Source organism: Dunckerocampus dactyliophorus, chromosome 13 (genome assembly GCF_027744805.1).
Source record: "Dunckerocampus dactyliophorus isolate RoL2022-P2 chromosome 13, RoL_Ddac_1.1, whole genome shotgun sequence".
Taxonomy (NCBI): Eukaryota; Metazoa; Chordata; class Actinopteri; order Syngnathiformes; family Syngnathidae; genus Dunckerocampus; species Dunckerocampus dactyliophorus.
This window is the reverse complement of record NC_072831.1, coordinates 23,589,505-23,615,755: the sequence shown is the minus strand read 5'-3', so window position 1 is coordinate 23,615,755 and position 26,251 is coordinate 23,589,505. Positions and strand designations below refer to the sequence as shown.

Here is a 26,251-nt window from a genome sequence, read left to right as displayed (position 1 = left end):
AAACGCACTTATTTGTTCATATGATGCACACAGAGCAATGAACAGCTTCACGCTCTGTCTCCTTTCTGCTCCGTTTTCCTCGTGCTGTTCAGGCATTCAGGCGCACTCGTAATTGTGAGCGTTAGGCGTTAATTGTTTTTCATTTTTACTCACGAACCCCCTTTCACAATTGGCGTACCCCTGGGCCCACTTTGGGAACCTAGACAATACATCATTGGACAATTTTGCCAAGCATTTCAGAAACGGATATAGCTTGGCTAACTTGTCGAATGGGATGTCAGCGTCTGCACACATTGCTACAAAATCCTCAAGAAACTGTAATGTCTGTGTTTGTGGTTAAGGAAGGTGCAGTCACCAATGAAATTCCAAATGTGTTATTAAAGTAAGATGTTTTTTGATGACACCTTTATTTTATTGTGTGTTGAGAATGTCTGGTGATGGTTAAGAGGAGCCGGGTGAAAGAAAAAACGTGCCTCTCATCCTTATTTCACTCGGAACTCGCACAACGTCAGCAGGCATCGTAAAATGCTCGGTTACATTAACAAGCGGTAAAACACAACACTGTTTAACCACACTCATACAGCCTGAGTCACACACTCACAGCCGCACTAGCATGCTCTGCTAAACTAAGCTAACCCAGCCAGCCTCCTCTCATGCTCTGTGACGAGTAGGTTTTTTCGCCAGCTTTCGCCAGTCAGGTCGCCGTTTCGACATGTTTAGTTTCAACATGTTTACAGGGGACGGGTTAGTGTTTGTGATGAGATTCCGCCACAACTGAGCCCTCCGCCAGGGAAATACGTCCCCTTATCAGTTTTCGCGAGATTCCGCGTTTAACAGTAAATTCCATTTTTAATTTATTTTATTCCATGATACCGTCCACATTTCCGTTAACGTGGAAATCATAGGGCTCTATACAAGGGCAGTCATACATGACATGGTCTGCTGCCTTGTCACCTCGCCCACCGCCCGGTTTATCTTGGCAAGCCAATATTTAAAGGCAAGGTGATGGTGGCTTCAAATTTGACCCAGAGTCACCTGATCCCTGTTTGTTTGTTCTTTCTCTTTTCCTAGGGTTGGGGTTTATGGTGAACCCTTCATTCTCCACAGATTTGTTGGAGATGGTCATGGATAATAGGACTGCCACGAGTCCCCTTTGATGAGTCATAATGCCAAATGGCAGTGGAGTGGTTGTCTTTGACTCCTTCTTGCGCTTGGTGGTCGGCAATTTCTTTACCCTTTACTCCACAGTGACTGGGGCACCAGGTGATGGTTATCTGGCATCCCCGTGCATTAAGAGCAGAGTCGCAGCAAGATCTCTCATTCACCATTGTCTGTAGGAGGGATGGCAGAGTGGGCTTTTTGGGTTCTGAGCAGGACGGCTTGGGTATCTAAGACTACGCGGGCATTCAGAATTTCTTCCTCAGCCTGTATAACCTGGAGAGCCCTCTTGACGGCCTTCTCTTTGGCTCGGAAGAAGGATCGCCATGTGCCTGCTGGTATCACGAGTTGTCGGTGGATCTGAGAACCTCGTGGGTGGCCCGTCGCGACAATAATGACGGCAGGAGTGTTCCCGTTAGTCGGTGACCCATCAGTGTAGATAGTAAAGTCGAACGACTGCCAATTAAGTCTCCAACCGTTGCAGCACCCATTCCTTATCTCTTTCTGGGTCTCCTGTCTTACTACCTTCTGTTTCGAAGTTGTGAGCGCTGACCTCCAACGGGGGTGGAAGTAAGTCGGGTGTACGCTCGGATTTGACGGATCCAAAAATCAATTTCCAGGTTCCAGGTAGCATTTGCCCTTTTGCGGAAGCTTGCATTTTTGTTCTATGTGTTATTTTTTTCAAGTGCATTTTGAAGTCCTGGGTATTCTGGCAGTAGGAGTAGTTGAAGTAATTTCCTTCGCCCTTGTCTCAAAAGGTTGGCTCGGGGGTCATCTTGAGTTGCAAATGAACATATGCCTCATTAGAAAATGTTAACAAGGTGAAAAAGAGTCCCACTTTGACACCAAGACAGAAATAACTATTCAGTTAATCAGCACCTGAAGTTGACTTTTCATAAGAATAAATCATAAAAGAGAGTTACTCCCGCCAAGTGTCTTTTCCGGAGCAGCCAGATATGCGAGGCTGAATCATCTCTGACTCAACTCGATCTGTCTTTCAGCTGTGACTGTGACGTGAATAATTCATTGGCACTGCGGCGCGTGTCAGCCGACGCAGACAGGCGCCGGGCGTCACGGCGGCCTTGACTTTCGCACCACTTTCCCGTGAAGAGGTGCGATTCAATTAGACGTGCCGAGGAGGAGCCGTCGCAGTGAATCGGCCTTTCATCGCTGCCTTGGATAAATCAATAATAAATAATAAGGGGCGGTCAATAATACATCAACATCAAATGCACTCAAGCAATCTATTAATGAGGACATGTATTGATATTTTCACTTACAAGCTAAATGATAGAGACTGTAATTTAGGGTACTGTTGTTGTTCTGGGGCGTCAAACACAAACACCTGTAGATCTTGTTGACTGCATTGCACTGTGGGAAAAGCCTCACTGTTGGGAGTGTAAAAGGAGATGGCAGCATTGATGAGCAACACTTGTGAACATCCAGGTGATAAATTCCGAACAATCCGTGTGAAGAGAACACAGAAGACTTCACTGATTGCAGCACGCTCTGCTCCTTCTTCTCCTTCGAGACCGACATTTCATTCCTTTCATCTTTTTTTAAGTCTTGTAGTCAGGCCCCTTCTGACAATCAAAGACATTATTGATCTGTCTCGCAGACGAAACGACCAGCGATGTTAAAGCCTTTAGGAGTTATCGCCGTGCACTTGTCGCACAGTTTATTCCAGCTCGCTGCCAGCTTGAGTGGCAGGCGAAGCGCTGCATTAGCATAAAGGCGTCCTCCTTGGCAGTGGATTTACAAGACAGTTTAGGTCAGGGGTGTCCAAACTTTTTCCACTGAGAACCGCATACAGAAAAATCTCTTTGAGGGCTCTTGCCCAAAAAGAGGGGCCACTGTGATATGTTGATATGTTTTTTTTAATTTTGTAAAATATCTAAAAAACTAAACGGTGTGCAGGTTTTATGCAAGTTTCACTTTTCCATCTCACAGACACTATGGTGCTTTCAAGGACCGCCGAACAAAGTGCAAAATCTCAACGCTTGATGACAAAACATTATTATTGAAGCATAAGACATAAACATGTAAAAATTGTGGGCTCTTCTTTTAACAGTGGTAGATGTGGGCTATACATTTGACCTGTATTATCAGGTATTTTAAAATGATTAGTGACTTAGGGTGCATAAGGTGTGTTTCCTGAAGATAAACACAGCCTAGTTCAGTCAAAAAAAAAAAAAACAACGTTGTTTTTTGGACCAAAAATCTGTGACTTTGTGGGGCCGTGAACGCTGAATCACTAATGTGCGGGGAGCCACTGTATATTTAAGGACAAATCTTTGTGATTATTACTAAATATTTGTGTCAACTTTTCAGCCTTTTCTCTTTGCATTGTGCTTTTTTGCCTTATTTTTCCCATTTTGTATGTTTTTTTCCCATTTTTATTTTATTTCTATGATGTGCCATGGGCTACAGTTTGGACACCCCTGTACTACATGACGTATGATGGATGGATAGATGCTGAAATGTCGATTATTGCGTCTGATACTAGAATCTGTTCTTGTTACAAAGTAGAGTGACTAAACTAACGCTGGCTGACCTCAGATTTGTGGTTGACTTGATTCATGCATTCATTTTCTACAGCTGTTCCCGTCAAACACTTTCGAGGCAGGTCTTGGTAGGAAGGAAGAACTCAGATTTCCTGCTCGCATGTAAAAATCTCTCGACTGTGAATATAAGACGCACTTTTTTCAGACTTTTAAAAAATAGCACCTTATATGATAGGTACGAAGAAAAAATATATAATATTACTGATTTAGAGTGTTAACTACACTGCAAAAATCTGTTATTTATAAGATATAGAAGGGATTCACCCACACGCAATGCAGTGTGCTGTAGTTGCCATATTATGCACGTGTTGTGGTCTGTTTAGCTTTCCTGTCCTGTCGCTTACGCTGGTGTTTTTTGACGTCACTGCTGTTTAGCTATCACTCCCCCACACTCAACCACAAACACCCCCACAGCACTCTCACTGTCTGTCTTGTTGTTTTTGGATGGGTCTGCACAAAGCGTGAGCTACACAACCTCCATGTCCCTTGGGGCGACGTTGCCATACCAACCACATGCTCATTGAGATGAGATTCTACTCCAGTTGTCTTATTCCTTCCTCATTTGTCATCAAACAACGACAGAGTGGAAGGAATCATTGGAACACAAATGGCTGTGACAACATTAACAAAACACTCACGATGGGAAAATGGGGAAAAGGGACGGCATGAAAGCCAAGCAGTCACACAACAACAGCACAATGCTACGTTATGCACGGAATGGAGGCACTTGAAGAAAATGTGCCGCTTGTTCAGGACAGGACGTTCGAAAGACATTAAAAGACCGGGTTGGCTATGATATGCTGTGATGTATCAATGCCAGTCCTCTTATTTGAATTCTTTGCCTTTACTGAGGGAATTTTTAGTTTTACCTTTCTTTCCAAATTCACAATTCACAATCCGGATAAGACTTGATTTGAGTTGCAGCTTCTGATGCTGCATTTCTAGACTGTTTACTTGTAATATGACTTTTTCTTGTCAAATCACGACTCTTGTCATAAAATGATGCGGGTTTTCTTCTCATATTACAACCTTTTTTCAAGCAATTTTGTACATTTACTCTCGTAATGTTGCAACTGTATTCTTGCAACAACAAAAAAGAGGCTTTCCTCCCGATATTACAACTTTTTGTGGTACTATTACAACTTCAGGCAGCACGGTGGCCAATGGTTGTTTGAATGTTGGAGATTGGGTCAGGGTTCAAATCTCTGTCTCTCCGTTTGCAAGTTCTCCCCATGCGTGGGTTTTCTCCGAGTACTCCGGTTTCCTCCCACATTCCAAAAATATGCATGTTAGGCTCTAAATTGTCCATAGCTGTGAATGAATGGTTGTTTGTCTATATGTGCCCTGCGACTGGCTGGCGACTAGTCCAGAGTTCACCCCGCCTCTCGCCCAAAGTCAGCTAGAATAGGCTCCAGCACACCCGCAACCCTAATGAGGACAAGTGGCATAGAAAATGGAGGGACGGATATTACAACTTCAGTCAATCAATAAATAGTTAAACAGGTATCCAAGGTGCAGTACACAAGGGCAAATGGACTTCTTATTTTGTTACTTGCAACAGCACAACTTTATTCTCTTATAATTAAGAGTCTTAGGTCATAATATTTTGTTTTTATTCATAATATTCTTCATTTGGATTTTTTTTTCTTTTAAAAATAAGGACATTTTACTCAAAGTATTACAACCTTATTCTCATAAAAAAAAAAGTTTTTCATAATAGTATGAGTTTTTATTGAAATATTGTACAACATGTTTTTTCTGCAAATACTGTGACTTTTTTTCATAAATTACCACTTCACTTATTTTATTTTTTACTCACCATATTTTTGGTAGTATTACAACTTTATTCTCGTAATGTTAAGATTTTTTTTCACAATAGTATGAGTTTTTACCCACAAGGTTGCTTTTCTTACAACATTGCAAAAAGTATTTACAACCTTATTCTCATAAAGTTAAGATTTTTCTCTCCGAACACAGCTCTTTTTCTTGCAATAGCGTGACTTTTTTCCTCTCAATAGTATGACTTTTTACTTGCAATATTACAAATTATGACCTTTTTTCCCCCCAAAATATTACACATTTATTTCTCGTAATATTACATCTTTTTTTCTTGTATTACTTCTCTTTGAATTTTTATTCTCATACAACTGCCACATTTCTCTTGCAATATTACAACTTTATATGTGTTGAAGGCTTTTTTTTGTAATGTTTTATATCTTTGTATTTAGTTCTTTTTTTCTTTTTTTCTTTTCAATACAAGTGTAGTCCCATAACCCGAATAAGAAATGGTTTATTTATTTTAGTTTATTAAGAAAACTTACAGATGGGCCAATTAGAAAGATGCATGTTGTGACAGAGGAGGTGGATCAGAGTCCATGTTCACACAGGGGTTGGTTGTCTTTAACTTGGAGTCAGTGAGGCATTCACAGACTACGAGCGCGAGGAGTGAGTGTGTGCTGTGACTCACCCATGCAGAGAACATATACCTTAATGACTAGTTTTGTCAGGCTCACTGCTGGATTGAGAAGCAGCGGTGTTCTGCCCTGCTGATGCTGTGGCATCGTCCCTGTGTTCCCTTGGTAACCAGGAGTGAAGGTGGCATCAGCTGGAGTCAATCCTCTATTTAAGCTCAATTCCTGTTTTGTTTTTCTGTTGCAGTGTTCCCTCTGCAGCTATCAGTCTCGTCCATCTGCTCCCACCAGCTCTCTCCTGACAACCGCAAGGCAGTCGTTGCCATGGAGAGGACGACGACCACACGACCTCGGCTAATTAAATTTAGGTAACATTTCACAACACGGCGGCTCGCATCTGCGCAGATGGAAAATTGCGTGTGGAGCGTCATTCGGGTTGTGCCTCCTGCAGAAAAGGCCGGTTTTTAGGGTGTAATTGTGGCTTGTAACATCTGGGCCGATATTGATTTGATGATGATTAGACTCCAACTAACACAGTTGAATCCTTTCTGCAGGGAACATCATAGAGTAGTGCTATCACACGGAGATGTGGCATACACTACATCAGTGGTTTTCTGTGGGACAGAAACGTTCTGCCACCCACGGAACGGAAATACTATCGAGAAACTGATGATGTCTATTTATTTATCTGCACTGTACAGACTGAACTTGAAACTGAAACCAGCGAAATGCAACAAAATGGAGAGCATTGAAGCGTACAAGCGTATTCAAGAGTCAACCTGCATGCTGACTACTACAAATTCATACATGTTGGCAGGTCTGCACTATTATTGGAAGTCCTCCCTGGCTCCCATGCCACGCCAACAGTTCACCGTGACCCCCCCGGGGCCCCACTATTTGAGAAGCACTGCACTACATAGAGATGCGCTGTTATATAAAAAGATCTGAATTAGTAGTGTGTCCTCTAAAAACGGGGACAAGATAAAACCTTCTTTTGATTAATTGCAACGTGTTTTACGGCTTTGCACAGCCAGTTGATGTAAGAGGGGTGCAAGACGCTCTCACGCCGTCCTGCAGGCATGGAATAGAATGTGAGCAAGCTCGTTGTTGCTGCCTTCCTTTGTCAGGGGATCATAACTTTAAAGAATGTTCTCTTCAAAGTTTGATGCTTCAAAGCGGCAGTGTAAGGACGTAGCGCTGTCTCTGCAAAGCAACCATTGATTAAGCACTGAGGGAAACACATACAAAATTGCTATGCTGATATGCTCAACCACTGCAACAGCATCTTGCAGTCACATAAAAATCAATAACCCTCTTGTCCTACATGGAAACATATGAAGAGCAACGTGGGAAAACTAACTGCCAGACAGGAGACATGCATGTAACAGTTTGACCTATCCCCTTCCATCTCAGGTCCTCGTATGTGTTTGCTTTCTTACCTCTGACCTTAACTTCCATAAACATCCTAACCTTTGTACAGTCGTTCCTCGCAATATTGCGATTCCATTATCGCACCTTTGCTTTATTACGTTTTTTCAGAAATTAAATTGATAAATGATTGCTGTTTCTTGCTAGACTGTGGTCTATCATTAGCCAAAACATATTGAAATACGAGTGATATGTAGTATTGTGGTCAAGAGGCAGTAGTGATGACACAAAACATTGAGACATTACCTTACGTATCTCCAATGGATGATTGTTGGGGCCCTAGCCGGGATCAAACCTGCACCATCTGCACAAAATGAAGCAGCATGACACCAACAGGGCCAATAGGAGGCTTTCCTTCGTAAGGACAAATCAACCTAAGCTGAACAAGTATCTGAGGTAAGCTGAACTATCAGGTAGATTGTACCTATGGCTGCCCTTTGATGGCAGCTATACGTAAATTGCAAAACTTTTCCAAAGGCTTGATTTTCAGACGTTATTTTAAGGGCCGGACCTGCTGCAAAATGTAATTTTTTTCAGGTTGCATCCATGGCACTTTTCTGGTCCAAATGGCCGTGGAGCGTCTCAGCAGTTCCTAAAAATGTCAGCCAGCGCCACTTTTCCAAGGGCTCAATTTTCTGACTTTTTTCACTGACTTGTCGCAAAATAAAAACACTTTTTTGGTCGCCTCCACAGCACTTTTCTGGTGCGGGAGGTGGAGAAACCGCCTATACCTTCCAGGGTTCCGGCAGGACCCACAAAAAGCAGAAAACACCACTTTTTCAAGGGCCAGACTTATCACAAATGTCATTTTTTTCATTTTAGCTCTAAGCTGAAGCCCTCTCACCACAGCTCTAGATCGAGCGCTATCTGTAGTCTAGCTCTTGATCTGGCTCTTGCGCTAACGCTAACTCTTGCTGTCGATCAGGGGTCACCAACGTGGTACCCGCAGGCACCAGGTAGCCCCCCACGACCACATGAGGTGCCCGCAAGCCTGCTTTTCATTCAGGTTTTCAGTTAATAATGAAAGAACAGTAGAAAGAAATGCATTCTGAAATACAACATGTGAGTTGTGGACACCAGCATTTTGTTCATGTTCTGGTAAAACAAGCATATTCGCTTTGTTTGGGTTTAAAATAAGCTCTGAAACTAAATGCTACAAAAACTAGTAGCTCTTGGCCATTTTCATTTTGTAAAAGTAGCTCTCACAAGGAAAAACGTTGGTGACCCCTGCTCTAGATACTACCTCTAGCACTAGCTCTAAGCCTGACACTAACACTAAATCTAGCTCTATAACTCTAACCTGAGCCCTTGAGCTCTAATTGTAACCCTAACCGTAGCTCCAAATCTCTGTTTTAGATATAAAGTCTTTGTTTTTTTATTTTACTGTCATTTTTTGCTGCATCTGTTCCATTTTGATCACACATATAAACGATAAACATTTAATATAATTATAGTTTAGATTACAAATGTATTTTAAATGTATTTTAGTAAGAAATCAGAAAAAAAATCAGAAAAAATCTTGAGGGGCTTCTTTGGGAGTCGAAAGAGAGGGCTCTTTTTTTAAGGCGCTGAGCCAAAAGAGTCAGTTTTCTACCAAGAGCTGAACTTCCCATCACTGGAAGCTAAGCCTATAAATATGACCTCATCTTAACCTCAGCTCCTTGAAACATCTTGAGTTGGGTAGACTATAAAATCAGTAGGAGTCAAGCAATTCTATAAATGTTGAAAGAAGATGAAGTGAAAATGAGTAGCCCTGTCAACCTCACCAACTTCAGTAGGAATTTTACTCTGGAAAAATGTCGACATAATCCTTCAAAATAAATAGGATTCTTGCTTTCAGATTTGCAGAAAATTGCTGACAAAAACTCAACTATCACAAACCTATAGGACAGGGGTCTTCTATTAAAATTGGTCCGTTTTTGCAATTTTTTTCACAGCGAGGGTCCGAAGCTTATTTTGTCTTAAATTGCATCAAACAAACTAGCTCATATGAATATAGCATGTAATAAAACCATGCACGTCACCCTTCAACACAATTATTTTGGCACCTAAATTGCATTGAAAAGAAAACAGGACCAAATTTCACATAAATAATAAAAGGTTTGACTGCACAAACAATGAATGAACACGAGACAAGTTAAATAAAACTACACCGGTTTCTCTGAAAAAATGATATTAAATAATAACAATTCAGTAAGTGTCTCTTTAACGTACAAGCTGCAACAGTACACCCTCTTAAAGTTTCAGGCTTTCTCGTTAATGCTGCAGCCTGAATTTGTCACACAATTCCTCTTCTCGTTTACCTTTGAGTAAGCTCTCCGCAGCAGAAGCACTCCTTCACAACTCCCACGTCAGGGAAAGATGTTTGGTTTTTTGTTAGTGAACACTCATTTGCACGTTGCTGTCCTCTAAACGAATGTGTCATGACTCTCGCTGATTTTTCACACCGGGATCGAAGTTATTTTCCGCACTCTCACGTCAGACTTCGGTGGATACCTCCCCTCACAGCGCTTTGGCACCGGATTCTGAAAGAATGAATATTGGTCCGTCCATTCTCTTCTAAATATACGTTTTTCTCTAGCAACGTTTCTTACATTTGAGCAAGCCATGGTTCTCATTGACTCGGCAAGTAAACAAGCTATTTCATTGGCTCATTTGGAGTGTAGTCACCGCGTTTGCTGTCACGTAACCGTAATAACTGAAGTAATAACGCCCACAAACTGCCGCTGCGATCGGGCCGCGAGTATGATTATATGTTATTATTATATTTCCCATTCACTTGAATTGGGCACGGGTCCATGAAGGGCCATCACTGGATCCGTATCCGAACATTCGCCATTTGGTGATAGCTGTTATAGGATATTCTTTAAAACAGCTAAGACTAAGACTAAAAATATTTTAAAATATTTATATTGTTTGTAAAATATAACATTCAAAAAGAAAGTTGTGATTGGCTGAGAGTCTGTGTCCATCAATCTGACTTCGGACGTCTTCTTATCAGGCTATTTGGGACTAACCCTGTTTAGACGGAACACAAAAATGACTCATGTCCTCAGTTTGTATGAGAGCCCTTTGACTGCAAATAGTCGCATTATTGTGTCTTTTTTCATTGAGCTTTGTGGAGACGAGGCGTTCCTGCACCAGTGAGTAATGCAGCGTTTTGTCAGCGCTGCCCGAGGGCCTCATTGAGGGAGGCGGCGATGACTGACGGTATCGGGCCTCGTTATCATGGTGTTCTCAGCCGCTCAAGTCCTCTATTGGGACTCCCAGTGAGGAAGATGAGGAAGTGGCAGCACACTTTTATCTCTCACCTTTTTCACCCAGCCGTGCAATTAAGTCTGCCAAGTAATCCCACGGCAGGACGAGGCAGGCCACTAATTAATGTATTAACAATCACCAGCCATATCATTAGGTACACTTGCGGTCAAGAAAATGTTTGTTTGCTTCCTGTGTTTCAGGTGCCACTATTGTCTTATAGGGAGAGAAAACAATAGAGAACGTGTAGCAAAAAATGGATAGCTTATACAGTGATGAAAGTAAGAAAAGAAAGAATAAAACATAAAACACAAAATAATGAAATGGGAGTAAAAAAATGAGTATAGCTTGTGCAGAGATAAAGGAAAGAAAAGAAGAATAAACCTGTAATTCATTTAATTCATTAAATTCAACAATAACCGAATAAAAACAACGGTAGCGAGGGTGTGCTGGAGCCTATCCCAGCTGACTTACGACCGCACGTGGACAACATGCAAACTCCACACAGAGATGTCCAACAGAGATCTAAATCCAGATCATCCAGATCTCCTGACTGTGTGGCCAACATGCTAACTACGAGGCCACCGTGCAGCCAAATGTGGCCCATTATTAGACAAAAAAATATCCATATTTAAGCAAATTGCAGTATTTTTTGCCTAAATTAAGCGTTTTCAAGCATAAAAATGGCTAAATGAAGTAAAATAATGTAGTATTCTACATTGTGATATTCGCTTTGATACTGAAATAATTGATACGTACAATACCAGCTCTTCTTGCTCTAAAAATCGATTCTCAAATCAAAATATTCACATTTTTAATACTTTAGTCATTTGAGGTAATGTTTGTCTGAAACGATTGTCTGTTGAAACGGTGGCGGACGAAAAATGGAGCCATGTGTGAATTGTGAATGGCTTTCATTCTTATCATAGTTATTTACAGTATATCTAAATTTTAATGGTCTTATTATTTTACTTATTTGCTTTTTTATTGCTTAAAATACCATTTGTACATATTTCATATGATTTTGTTTTGTCTGGTGTTATATATTAGCTTGGATATTGCCAATCACCCTGCTACCTCAGTATACTCAAGGTTTAAAATCCATCCATTTTCTATACCGCTTTATCGTCATTAGGGTCCAGCATGGAAACAAAGTCAGTGGTATCGCACATGGCTTATTCTACATTGGTCAGTAGGTGTCAGTAATTGTTTGCTGATACCAGACGTGATTGCTGGAACAACTGACTTTTATTGCAGGTTGAAATTATCTCGCAACAGGCACAATATTATAATAATAAGAAGAATAAGAATAATAATAATAATAACAATAATAATACATGTGTTATGTGTGTGAAGGAAGCTCCATACCCTACAAACAGAGCATGTGCCAGATTTGAAATGAAATGTGACACGCAGCCGTGGCTGTATTTGTTGACTGTCTGGGGATTTGTTTAATCATATCTCAGCATGCTGATAGATCTTCTCCCGTTTCCTATCTACGTGCTGAGAATTTCAATCACATCTGCCCCTCTCTCTCTCCCACCCCCAATTTCCCCTGGATTTGAAATAAATCATTTAGGCTACTAATCACATCTGACTGTGTCTCTACGGTATGATATTTATTTTATTTTTTTGCCGTGTGCCAGTGCAGACCTAATCTTAATGGAGGGTAAAAGTGAGACTCTTTTCATCATCACATTAAAGTAGAAATATCAGCTCCCCCCCTGCACGGTCTGACTGCTGGTAGATTTAAAACATGTTGCGCCAACACACGAGTTTATTCACATCATTTTTACCATTTATACTGTACTCAATATTAATACATGTCATGCAGCACTCTCTCATTAAAATCTAGCTACATAGCCTTAGCCTTACTGATGAGAGCGAGGCTTACAGGAGAATACAATAAAATACAACGTAATTAGTTAGATCCCTCAAGGTCATAGGGCGCCTTTCTTTTTTGTTCCTCTTAAGATTAGATGGGGTTTATTGTATTGTACATTCCCTCTATCTATCCATCCATCCATCAAGACACCTAGCCAATTATAACCTTAATGATGAAATAATTCATATAGCAAGATAATGATTGTTGCGGCCCTTCAGTGTCATGTACTAGGGCCCCCATTTTTCATTGTGTTTGAACAGTTTTTTGTGTTTTATTGTATATATTACAAATTATTTCGCCAATATAGTCGTCCCTCGGCACTTTGCGGTTTGGATTTCACAGCCAAACTCTATCCCGGTTTTAAAAAAATATTTAAATCAATAAATCATGCTGTTTCTTGGTGGAATACGGCCTATTATTAGTAAAAAAATATGCATATTGAATCAATCTTATGTATTGTTTGCCAAAATTAAGCATTTTCAAGCTTAACAATTGGCAAATGAACTATAAGGCATTCAGAGGATGCATTCAAAGACACTGCGAATAATACATAGCATTCTACACTCTTCACTAGGTGTCAGTAACGTTACTATAATGTTTGGTGAGACACACAAGCGCCAGACCTTATTACCAAAATAACAGGCTTTTATTGCAGTTTTGAATTATCTCACAACAGGCCCAATAATCCCTGTAACCCATGGTTCACTTCCTGTCCAACACCTGAACATACTTACCGCAACACACAAGTCTTATTTATGTCTTAAATGGCTTCTTTTCCGTTATTATGTCTACTATATTGAATAATACGAGTGTAAAGGTGGCTATAAGAGTTTTATTTCGTGTTTAGAGGGATCTAATAATGTTAAAAAATGTATTTAGAAGGTCATAAACCGGTTTTCTACGCTCTAATTACAAAAATTTTCTATTTATAAATAAGGAATCCTACTTTGTGGAAATTCACTTATCACGGAAGGGTCTGGAACCAATTAACCACGATAAACCATATTAATAACAGCACTGTGCTGTTGATTTTGTCAGATAAGCAGGGTGACATGCTATACTATTTTTTAGGGGTGTAACAATTTGTTTTAATAACGATTCGATTCGTATCACGATTCATGGTTGCAGATGCGATTCAAGGACGATATTGATTCATTTAGAACGATACGATCATAAACGAGTCAGTAACTTGTTAGCCAAAAATTCAACCAGTGTGACTGTGAAATAAATAACTGGATACTGGACAGTGCAGGTGAAGTTTCCTAGATTCCTGCTGTTTTTTGTAAGGGAATCAGGTATTCATTTTTTATGGGTATAAGCAAACAAGTTGCAAATGCAAATGCAAATGCATTCACATTTTATTAAGTGCAAGCAACACTTCAGGTTGAATTAACAATAAATGAATTAACAGGTTGAATTAAATCAAGTCTGTGATTACTTCTACCTGATCTACATTGAACTTTAATTTCATACTTCATTCACTTTTCTACCCCAAGTATTAAAGAAGTTAGAGCAAATTTCATAGCGGGAAATAGTGCCTTTGGTTCCTATTGCTTTAACATTCAGTCAAGACAAAAGCTGTGATCGAGCCACAGAACTTGGCAAGTACAACCCTACTACAAAATACATAACAACTTAGGCTGTGACATTTGTCTTAAACATCAACAGGGTAGCCATTTACATTTTTTTGATCATCAAAAAGTCCAGGGAAGAAAATCAAGTGTCATTTCATGTAGGCCTCACTACACACGCCGCACTACAAATTGCATGTACACAGTAATTCTGGGGCAAAATGGTAACATATTTTGATTTTAACGAAATTTCATTTGCATCTGCACCATCTAAATATAAAGTATACTAGTATAAAACCAAAACACAAGCGTGGCAATGACATCACAGGCAGACTGAATCAAGTGTAGCGTCCGAGGTCTCGGGCGTCTAGTCACTCCTCTCACAGGTCAAAAACTCACCAACCTGTGCTCTTTGGAGAGGACGTGTTTTTGTTCACACATTCCCTCATAATGACTGTCTACCTACGATGACCTACAGGAGGCTGCAATGCGTATCCATAATGTCACATTTCATGCAGATATAGGGCAGCCAGACAGATAGAAGCCCAGATAAATGCCAGATTAGAGCAGGGCTGGTGAGGAAATAAATCGATGGACGACTCCTTCAGTTTAATAAAGCGCGTAGGAGCCTGAGAAAACGGGAGACTGATGTAATCTTGGCGGCACCTCTGGCAGGGAATGGCTGTAATGTAACTCCCAGGCTTTTGCGCTCGCTGTCTCATGAGGTTGGACAATAAACGCACAAAGCCAATTGAACTGCGAGGAATGTGAGGATGTGGAATCTCTCCTGCATCAAATCTTGGGGAGGCTTATCTGTTTCTGCTGCATTCACAGCTCCTGTGTCCTTTCAAATGGAATGCAAATTGATCCCATGTGAAAGCGGATTTTCTGTGCTTCCTTGTACAACAATTTGATTGGGCAACCAATCGATTTGCGGCTTATTTTAATGCACACAAGAATCCCTGCTGCTGTTTCATTCCAGACGACCAGCCCACACACCTTTTATTCAGATCTAAATCACTACAGCATGTACACAAGGAAAACAAAGCTTCAAATCTGCAATTAAACCACCAAGGAGAATCAGGAGATATCATTTAGTTGCAACAATCAACTATAAATATTCAAGTTCATATTGTTTCTGCCCCTCAGAGTGACTGATTGAGCTCCACCATCATAATTAGTCATTAGTCCAATCCATATACCAGCAAAGGACGCCACCGTCGTCCTTGGAAGACCTAAGGGCAGACTGTGGCCAGCAATAAGTGGCCTAAAAATAGCGAAGGCATTATTATGTATGGCAGGTAGGCGCTGTGTATGCAAGAGATTCAATATCCATGTTACAAAGAGTGAGGCACTCGCTTGTGTCCCTTTGATGGCTTGAAATTCTTTTTTCCCCCTTATTTTTTTCATGCTTTGTAATCATTTGTTATGTGTTGGCGCTATAGTTTCCTGTCTGCCTTGCTGTCGTGGAATAATGACTTCAACTAATGACCTTCAGGTGGCAGCAATGCAGTATGAGTTCCTGTTCCCGAGTAGCGATTCCATTGGAAAATAACACTTGTCAATACAATTCTTAGCTCATCCTCTCTCCCGTTTGATAGTATAGTGTCGTTTTTGGAGTACTTTTTTGTGCTCATCTTGTCTAACTTCCTGTTCCTGTTCCTGAGTAGTGATTAAATTCTAAAATGAATGTGTATAAATGAACTTGACTCATAATCACTTGTCAGCCTTTATCTTCCTGACATGTCTGTTCCTGTTCCTGAGTAGCGATTCCATTGGGAAGCCAATGTGTATGAATCGACTTCTTATCTAATCGTCTGATAATATAGTGCTGTTTATGGAGTATTTCCCTTAGTGTGTGTCTTGCTTGACTCCTGCTTCTTGCTGACTCTCTGTTCCTGTTCCTGAGCACTTATTCAATTGTGAAATCAATGTGTATAAATTAACTTATTACACATAATCATCGTAGTGCTGTTTTTGGAGTATGTGTCTTGCCAGACTTCCTGTTCCTGACGAGTCCCTGTTCCTGCTCCTGAACAGTGATTTAACTGGGAAACTAGCGTGTATGAATCAGCTTCTCATCTAATTGGGCCAGCTATGTTTGAGGCCTATGAATATTGCCTAGTAAATAAGTAGTAAGTAAGTGGACAACATTCAACATGACAACAATTTTGTTGCCCAAGTTCCTGTGCCTGCTAGATTGTTAAAGAAAATACTTTCTTTTCTTAAACACTAATCCCTCGCCACTTCATGCTTTTAATTTTGCGGCTTCGCTCTGTCATGTTTTTTAATAATATAATACTTAATAAATCATGCATCGAATATGTCCTATTATTAGTCCAAAAATATGCAAATGTAAGCACATTTTATGTAATTTTTCCCTTTCAAGCATAAAAATGGCAAAATGAACTAAAATACAAACTATAAGGCATTCAGAACACACATTCAAAGATACTGTGATGATATGTAGTATTGTACACTGGTCACTAGATGTTAGTAATGTTACTGTAATGGTCCTTGAGACACACAAGCACCAGACTTGACCGCCGGAACACCTGGCTTTTATTGCAGGTTTGAATGATCTCATAACAGCCACAACAATCCATGATTGCGGCCGTAAACCACACCAAGCTAAAACAAAAATCTGAACCCCCAACGTTTGTGCCCCCCACAGCTCCTCTAGTACCGGAACACATTTACATCAACACACACGAGCACAAGTCTTATTTATGTCGTAAATTGCTTATTTTCTTTTATCATGTCTACTATATTAGGTAATATGAGTGTAAAGATGACTATAGGGGTGTTATGTCATGTGTAGAGGGCTCTAATGTTTAAAAAAACTTATTGTAAACAGGTTTTGTATGCTCTAATTACAAAAATGTTGGATTTCTAACTAATGAATCCATCTTTGCACTTATCACGGTTGGGTCTGGAACCAATTAATCGCGATAAACGAGGGATCGCTGTAAGTGGAACTTCTGTTAGCGTGCTTTTGGGTTGAAAATTTACTCCAAAACTTTACCTCGGTTTGCATACATTTTCCGGTTAGCATACAAAATGTGGCAGCAAGTTCAACATGGGCACCACCTTCATGTTTTGCCATGAGTTGAATTATTGAATTCAATAGTGTCAATGATTGAAAGAAAAGCGGAGACTTGCGGTGAGAAACGCTATTGAATTCAAGAAATTACTCCCAAACATGATGTCGATGTTGATCGCACTGCTACATTGTCTCTCTGGCAACAATCACGTCTTCAATGAAGGTCAAAGTAACCTTAAATGTTCATTGATCATTAATATGTATTTATATTTATATAGAATTGTTTTCTGCACGCAAAACTATAAAAGCGTGTTTTGTGACAACATCTTTGGTTTTCTGGAACGGATTAATTTGATTTACCACATTTCTTATTGGGAAAAAAATAATTCGGTTGGAGTATTTGGTTAGCGTCTGACCTTCTGTAACGGATTAAAGATGCTAATCAAGGTTCCACAGTACTCATACTTTACATAAACAACATCAGACAGGTAGCGTCTTTTTATTTCCAAAAATATAATCCCATTCTCAAAACCTTATAGTCTAAGGCATCAATCCTCTGATTGCACATGTCCCCCACCCCCGAAGGAGAGGGGGGAGAGGGGAGGGGGGGTAACGTTGCTTCGCTCACTGTTATGAGGTGGGAGGAGCTTGTTGCACTGGGACGCTGCTCGATGCAGTAGTCCCATCAAAGCCTCCAGGTCCTCTCCCCCCCCCCTTCTTTTTCTCCCACCACCCGCGCTATCATTTCCATCTGCGCTCCCCGACTCTTGGCTCTCACAGCCCCGCCGCATCCATCAAATATGACTCGCATCACCCCGAGACTCTGTGCTGGCGCTACATAGGTAAGATCATTTGATTTAATTGTCTCGTTGAAGGGATGAGAGATTGATTTTTAGAAAGGAAGGCTTATCTCTTTGTCTACACGCACGTTCTGGGAACCGTTTAGGTGCACCACTTTAATGCAAAATGATGACCTGGAAACACGCATGTCAACTCTTAGCCGAACTTCTTGTTTACCTCTGTGAAGAGGCTACAAAGCTGTTTTACTTCTAAGATTAGTGATGACATTTTTCAAGTATTTCTTTATTTTGCAGGAATTTGTTCCCAAATGACTATGCATCTCACAGCGCTGCTCTTGTTTGTGGCTGTAACAGGCGTTGCCAGAGGTAATCACATTACAATTAAGGCACTGGGATGCTGTCAGCCCAACTTCTGTCAAGTGAATTGGATTTCGAATGTGTTTTCCTTGACTTTTGGTGCACATCTACAATACAAAGCATAAAATAATACCTTCCCCCTCTCCATCTCACAAGGATGCAGCTCTGGATGCAACACTGAGAATGGATTTTGTGAGAAGACAGGGAAGTGCAGGTTAGTAATTTTTGTGTTGATAAAAAAAAGCATCCTGTAGATCCGTAGGTATTTGTTCCTAATTGATCACCTGCCTGGAGATCAAAAAACAGACGAAAGAGATGATTTTCTTGCAAAAGAGACCTACTCAACACATCGTCTGCAGCATGCTGGCACCCTGGGGCCAAGAGGAGCACAAAGCATTCTGGATGGTGTATTAATAGTTCACGATTGTTCCCTTTTTGATTTTTTTTTCACAGGTGCAAACCAGGCTGGCAAGGAGACGACTGCCAGCGCTGCATCCCATTCCCAGGTTGCTTGCACGGCTCCTGCGAGAAAGCATGGCAGTGTATCTGTCAGGAGGGCTGGGTGGGCAGCCTGTGTGACCAAGGTGAGTCACCCAACCCAGGGGGACTTGTGAAATGTATTGACATTTATTTTTAGGCCTGTGAAAGTCGTTAAAGTTGACCCTATAGACCTGCCAACATGTCTGAATTTGTCGTACTCATCATGCAATTTGACTCTTGAATATGCTTGTATGCTTCACTGCTCTCCATTTTGTTGCATTTCGAGTTCATTCTGTGCAGTACAGATAAATAAATAGATATTATCAGTTTCTCAAAAGTATTTTAAATCGGGGGGGGTCGCAAAATCATTTCTGTCCCCCAGTGGGGGCATGACACAAAATAATTGAGAACCACTGCATTAAAGCAAGGTACTTAAAGCATAAGGCACGTCATTATGAATATAATTAGGGAATTATGGCATAAAATGACTCATTGCCTGATCATCTTTCTCCATGTGTGCTCATGCAACACCATTTGGGAGATGTTCTCACTTTTGCTGCCGCAGAGTGGAAGTGAAGGATGCAAGGAAAAAAACAGGGAGACACATCACTAAGCATGTGGGACGATCTAAAAACAGAATGCTTGTGTTTGTGTGTGTGTGTGTGCGTGTGTGTGTGTGTGTCACTACAGATACTCGCCTGTGCTCATCCAGGCCTTGTTCTGGGAATGCCACCTGCATAGAGACCGGCGAGGGGGGTTACCTGTGCGTCTGTCCCCATGGATATACCGGTCCAACGTGTCACCTGAAGAGGAACCTCTGTCACATGAATGGGTATAAGCTTTTTTTCTATTTGAATGAGGGATGTCAGATATCCAATCATATCGGTATCAACTTTTCTGCAGATAATGATATTAGTGCATGAGGGATGACGTGCTCCACAGAGCAGGAAGCTCAGTATGTCCACGGTGCTGAATTATTTCCAAGTTTTGCCTTCAGATTGTAAATATGCAATTTGCAATGACTGTAATGTGTTACGTTTTGCTCTTTGTGCGTAATGCGGCTCCACCTAAATAGTGCTAATGAGAAACAGGTACCGCTGTATGCACTTTCCAGTGATCGCAAAGCAGCTGCACATCGCGGCAAATAGGAACTCAAAAACCAAAATAAAAGCACGAAACAAGAAACGACATGAAAACGAAGGAAAACCAAAACTAAAGTCCAACCTGTCATGCAGAATATGACATAAAGAGTTGGTTATGTGAGCGGGGAGGAAGGCAACTTACTTCAATACTTATAATCGAACATCACACCTCAGGAAGACTCATTTGGAGCCAAATGCTGAGCTTTTTGTATAACTTGTATGGCATATTGTAGTATTTGTCTTATTTTGCACAAACAGTGTTGGTATCGGTAATGAAGTGCTGGACAATGTGGGATATCAGAAGGAAAGCCAATATGGAGCAACTCTAAATTGCATCATCAGGAGCAAGGTATAGTATAATACAGTAAAAACATCCACAATTCCCAATTGTTACCATAGGAAACAACTGTATAATAAAACAAAAATAAAGTAAAACTGCTCATCATTTGAAGTTGCCTGACAGACACATAATGAGAGGGACCAGGAAGGTGTTTGCAGAGCGATACTGTCACCCGGTGGCGTTTTATAGGTGTTGCAGGGCTTAAAATACTTCACGAATTTTGTGTATTTCTCGTATTGCATTAGGTTGCATCTCTGGTTACTGTGGTTATCATCAATTTTCCTCTTGTGGTGGCATTTCACACAAAAAGCCAAAGAACCCCACTTGTGTAGTTTATCCCTTCGATGAAGTCTTGTGAGATTTGAAGACATCTCACAAGGGCTTGAACGGCAAGTTTTATTTGACTTTGGAGGCATTTTTCTAGAAGATTCTGGTTGAAGGTTCCACTATATTTGTCACTCATGCAGCAAGCAAAACTATTACATATTAGTTAGATAGATAGATAGATAGATAGATAGATAGATAGATAGATAGATAGATAGATAGATAGATAGATAGATAGATAGATAGATAGATAGATAGATAGATAGATAGATAGATAGATAGATAGATAGATAGAACAGTCAAGGCAAGACATGAGAGACAAGAAAAGCAAGAAAATAGAATAGGAAGAAATAAATACGAACCAGATCATGTCAAAATTAAGAGATTTCTTTTTTTAATAAAAATTAAACAATGTATGAAATAATGGTACACTAATTTATTAACCAAAGAAAGACTGAAATGGAATAGAATTTAAACACCACAACAGACATTTACCTGTGCGTACAAGCGACATATTCAAAGCTAAATCGTGATGGTAAGCGGAGGTAGCAAAAATGGTGGTACTTGCAAAGACCAATATTTTTGAGGTGGTACTTGGTGTGAACTATTTGAAAACCATTGTGCTGTAGACTTGATCATTTTAATCAAAATGACTGCACATATTTTTTGTAAATGGTACATGAGCTTACGGGGCGCTCACAAGCCTGCAGACTCTTCGACATACCGCTCCTCTGTTGACCCGTGAGACAGACAGAACCAAAAAATCCAATATCCTTCAGTTCCGTGTCAGAGAATTGACAGTGCCTTCTTGTTAATACTTTTCAGAAATGAAATGACATGACCTTCGCTTGCATTGCTAGTGAATGTCATCTTGGTTATTAAAACAAGCTTATTCCACACTCAGTGCACACAACATACGGTACAGTATTGGCGATTGTATCACGATGTGTCAGGCAACTGCAGTGTGACAGCCACGTGCAGTGACTCATTTATTCAGCTCCGATATTAAACGTCGAAAAAAGTGTGATGGGGGGCCGTCATTCCTGGGATTGTCATTTTACATGCTTTTATTCCCAGATAATGCATCCTGTCTCTGGACTCTTTTTCACTCAGCGGTGAATATATTCTCTGTGGGTTTTATGCAAAGTTACCTTTGCAGCCTATTATTTATATTGCGAGAGAGTGCATTATGTCATATGAAATATTCATTTTAAAATGGACCCAAGACACTCCCCTGAGGGACGCCAAAAGGTGTCCACGGTCAAAGGTTTGATTACCCCGAGCGACAAAGGGAGACACGTAGGAGAAGTATATCACACAAGACAGGAAAACTGAAGTAAGGCAGCATACCTAACCATGTGACAAAATCAGTAGAGCTCTTGCTTTGACACTACGCTATCCCTGCCAGTATGAACATTGGTTGAGAGTTGAGTAGCGTAGTGACTAGGACCTTTGGCTTCAGCAAGTCAGATTTTATAAATCAATAGGGTTCTTTCGCAGCAAAACAAGAGGGACAGCGCCATCCATCGTCTATGCACATACTGTAGCAACAACACATGGCAATAAAACAAAAATGGGCCCTGGGACACTACCCTGAGGAACCTCACAAATAATCATAATTCAATTAAACAAAACTCTCATCAAGAAGATAGATTGAGGACTAAGACAGGCAGAGGGGTGACAAGGATCTTTTGTCCTCACTACTTTTGCTATTTTGCTTCAGATATTAAAAATCAATAGGCTTCTTGCTCAGTTACTCAACTACATTGGCAAAAAGAAACTGCAGAAAAGGGCTACAGTAACTATAACAGTTTAGTTTACCATCGTCATTTATCTGTCGACTAAATAGTGTCTTCCTGTTAATTTAAATTGAAAAAATAAGGTGCCTCAGGACACTTCCTTGAGGAGCTTCTCAAATAATTACCTTGCAATTTTAAATAAAATGCAGCTTTCATCATCTCCTCTGGGTGTCACAATAGACTCAGCTCACCAGACGAGACGATGCACGATATTTTAACAATACTTTTAGGAAAACTTCAAGGACAAACTATATGACTGGACAAACCATGTTTTTATTGACCCGAGTAACCAAATGATGCAGCTCCATTTTGAAATGTTCTATAACTTTGCTTGCGTGACCTAATGATGCTTTTAACTGTTCAAGTTCTTTCCACAAATTGAAACAAAAACTAAAAATGCTAAAAGTTTAAATAATGACAGCAGTTGTAGCTGCTACTACTAATGATTTACGTTGATGTGTATTTAATGAAAAGGCACACAGGAAATAGATTTCAGTAGATTAGCTTAGGGTTACACTAAAAGAACTACATTTCCCATGATGCTTAGAGTGCAGAAGCAGGAAGTAGGTTCGAATTAGACTCTCCTATCACATGTTTTGATGGAAGTAACACTGTATGCAGTTTTGATCTGACAAATCTTAAGTAACTTTGATCAAATGTAGAATTACTACAGCTTCTGCTTGCATATTACCACAGCAACAGCTGTTCAATGCCGATGAAAAAAACAGCCACATGTCACGAGCAAGTGACTCTGGGAACGCCAAGGCAGGTTGGATTGCAAGGTTTATAGTGTGTGTAAAACACTTAAAGTGAGGTTCCAATCCTGCCTGGAGCACTGCCACTTTACTGTATTATCATTCACAGTAGCGATGCCATAGTTCACAGTCTGATTGGCTTCTGGCTGTCCTGTTGTCGCAAGGTTTTATCTAAATGAGAAATATTGTCACATTTTAATCTTGTGAGATGTGACACCCCTATCATCTACAGTATTCATCCATCTACAGTATTTATGTGGTAATTTTGTATAACCTGCCTGGTTCAGCCAGCCACACATTCCACTGAATGAGAGTCGAGAGCGCTATAAGCTAAAAGCCCAGTCGACGTCCAGCACGACTCTAAAGGTGTCAGGGAGTGAGGATGTCAAATATTGTGTATGCATGCACATGACAATAAAAATACCCTTCATCTTAAATGAAAAGGGGTCCCAGGACGCTATCCTGAGGAACCTCAGAAATACCTTTGAGTCAGATATTCAAATCAAGTTGTTGAAAAATCCAGCTGCATTCCAGAGGTCAAATATTGTGTTCTGTCCTTTAGCTCTCCTTGTCAGAACGGAGGCACATGTAAGGACACAGATGACCCCCCCGAAGTCCACTTTTCCTGTTTATGTCCCCCTGGATTTTCTGGAGAATTCTGCGAGGTACGTGTTGACAGCTGCCAATCCAACCAGTGTCTGAACGGCGGCAACTGCACAAACCACGGCGCGACCTTCACGTGTTCCTGCCCGCTAGGCTTCGCCGGTTTAACTTGTAATGACACCGCCGCCTTCACGCCGTGTGGCAGCAGGCCTTGCTCCAACGGGGCCACTTGTGTCGACCAACCCGATGGAACCTTCCGGTGCATTTGTCCCAAATGGTTTTCAGGTCCGCTGTGTTCCCTGCAGCACAAACCAAAATCCAAGCCCAAGCAGGCCGGCACCAAGCCAGTGAACCATAGGGTGTTTGCGCTAACTCCACAGCACTACTCCCTCCCTGCACACGCCTTCCACAAGCTCCTCCAACCGTCTGATCGGGACCTGCTCAAGATCACATTGAAGGAGACGGTCCACCACTCCCCAGGGGTCCTGTACACACACGGTCAGCTGGTCTGCTTCGGCATGCTGGCCCTGCTCACCTGCCTAGTCATCCTACTCACAGCCGGCATCGTGCTGTTCGGCCGCTGCGAGGCATGGATGGCTAACGCTAAATATAGAAAGCTTGTACGACAGCAGCGTGAGCACCTGCTGAGGGAGGTGGGTGGAGCTAGCCAGGAGGAGGCGGAGCACTCGGTGAACATTATCCTGCCGGAGAAGATCAGACTGAACAGCTTTGGAAAGCACTACACCTCCATCTGACATCTTGAAGGAGTAACTCGTGAATGTGTTATGTAAAGTAGCAGGAGGGGACCTTGTTGATGTACATTGCAAGTTGATTGTATACTTTTTAATGTGTGATATTATGAAACATGTTATACCAAATAGCAATGTGGTATTTTGTCACGTGACTATAATAGCTCAGCTGGCCAACAGTCATCCAGTTAACATATGCAACAATTTTTAGGGCCGTTGTGCATTTTATATATGTCCTTTTAATGCGAAAACTGCAAAAACGCAAGGTAGTCCTGCACAGTATTTTGGCACCCAATACAAGACCCGCATTTACAAACATAACTAAACACAACGGTGGTGTTTTTCCAGCTCCATCTGGCGGATCTGGTGGGTCATTGCACCACTTGGCCCTAAGCAATTGGACTAGAACAGCGAAACACACTTTTTGAAGCGGGATTTGGGAATTTCTTGGAAATCAAAAGTTGCGTGTTTTTTTCATACTACTAACTTACGAAAAATAATAATGATAATGCTCATTTTTGATTAACATCATCAGAGTGGTCTTAATTTAACATTTCCTATTGTGGTTGCATTTTTTTAAACCAAACTGCAGTATATTACTTATATTTATTATGAGTATTATTATTAGTTTGTTTAATTATTATTTTAATGGCTGAATTTTGTTGCACAAGGCTAATACTGGATTTTATTGAATTGTGCAGGTTATATTTGTGGTTAGTGACTAAAATATGCATTTAATTTGAAATGTTCTCTGTTAAACAACCTATAAATATAAAGAACCTTGTAAAAAGCTCAGTGTACCTGCAGGCGACTTAAGACACACACCACTGATTGATTGCAATTCTCCTTCTGTTTGCTATTTCCTAATGTGTTTTGTACACGTCAATAAATACACGTTTTGTCATAGCTTCCAAAAAGATCTCTTTAGCTGTCCTCCCGTTATTCATCAGTCTGAGCCACATTTGACGTTTATCTAAGATTCTGTCCGTATTTGCCGAGCTGTAAAATCAGGGTTGTATAAAAGCAGTAAGTCTTCAGGCGCTCTTCCTGATGCAGGAAAAACTGATTTATGGATTGTAAATATGCTGATGCTGTATTTCATTTCTGATACAGTCACACATGCAGCATAGCGTGTGAAAAATATTCATTTCTTAGCAGGTGACAGGTTACGTTTTCTTTTTTTGTGGCATCCACCCCCCTTTTTGTAGCTAAGTGACAGGTTCAGGTATTGACTTATTACACACACCTCCAAGAGCAAACAGCATATGTGCAAAAAAACAAAAACAAACAAATAATAGTAGAATACCATCCATCCATCCATTTTCTATACCGCTTCTCCTCTTTTAGGGTTGTGGGGGCATGCTGGAGCCTATCCCAGCTGACTTCGGGCGACAGGCGGGGTACGCCCTGGACTGGTCGCCAGCCAATGGCAGGTCACATATAGACAAACAACCATTCACACTCACATTCATACCTATGGACAATTTAGAGTCGCCAATTAACCTAAAATGTTATTGGATATATATATATATTTTTTTTTTTTATTATATTTCATGGTATTCTACTATTATTCTATGTATCTAATTA

At 40.7% G+C, this 26,251-nt stretch overlaps 1 protein-coding gene across 1 annotated transcript; it reads left to right on the top strand.

Annotated features, from left to right (window-relative positions):
- The first annotated feature begins 18,028 nt into the window (after positions 1-18,028).
- Positions 18,029-25,595, top strand: LOC129193068 (protein delta homolog 1). The gene is made up of 6 exons (XM_054797675.1): positions 18,029-18,157; positions 18,410-18,481; positions 18,629-18,686; positions 18,926-19,056; positions 19,643-19,784; positions 23,875-25,595. Exons 2-6 carry the CDS (start codon positions 18,424-18,426, stop codon positions 24,668-24,670), a joined length of 1,185 nt encoding a protein of 394 aa, XP_054653650.1. The 5' UTR covers positions 18,029-18,157; positions 18,410-18,423; the 3' UTR covers positions 24,671-25,595.
- Positions 25,596-26,251: the final 656 nt, after the last annotated feature.

Coding starts and splice junctions, on each gene's coding strand:
- LOC129193068 (XM_054797675.1), top strand. CDS start 18,424: ATGACTATGCATCTCACAGCGCTGCTCTTGTTTGTGGCTGTAACAGGC. Junction 18,687..18,925: donor GAGAAGACAGGGAAGTGCAG/GTTAGTAATTTT, acceptor TTTTTTTCACAG/GTGCAAACCAGGCTGGCAAG. Junction 19,057..19,642: donor GGGCAGCCTGTGTGACCAAG/GTGAGTCACCCA, acceptor GTGTCACTACAG/ATACTCGCCTGTGCTCATCC.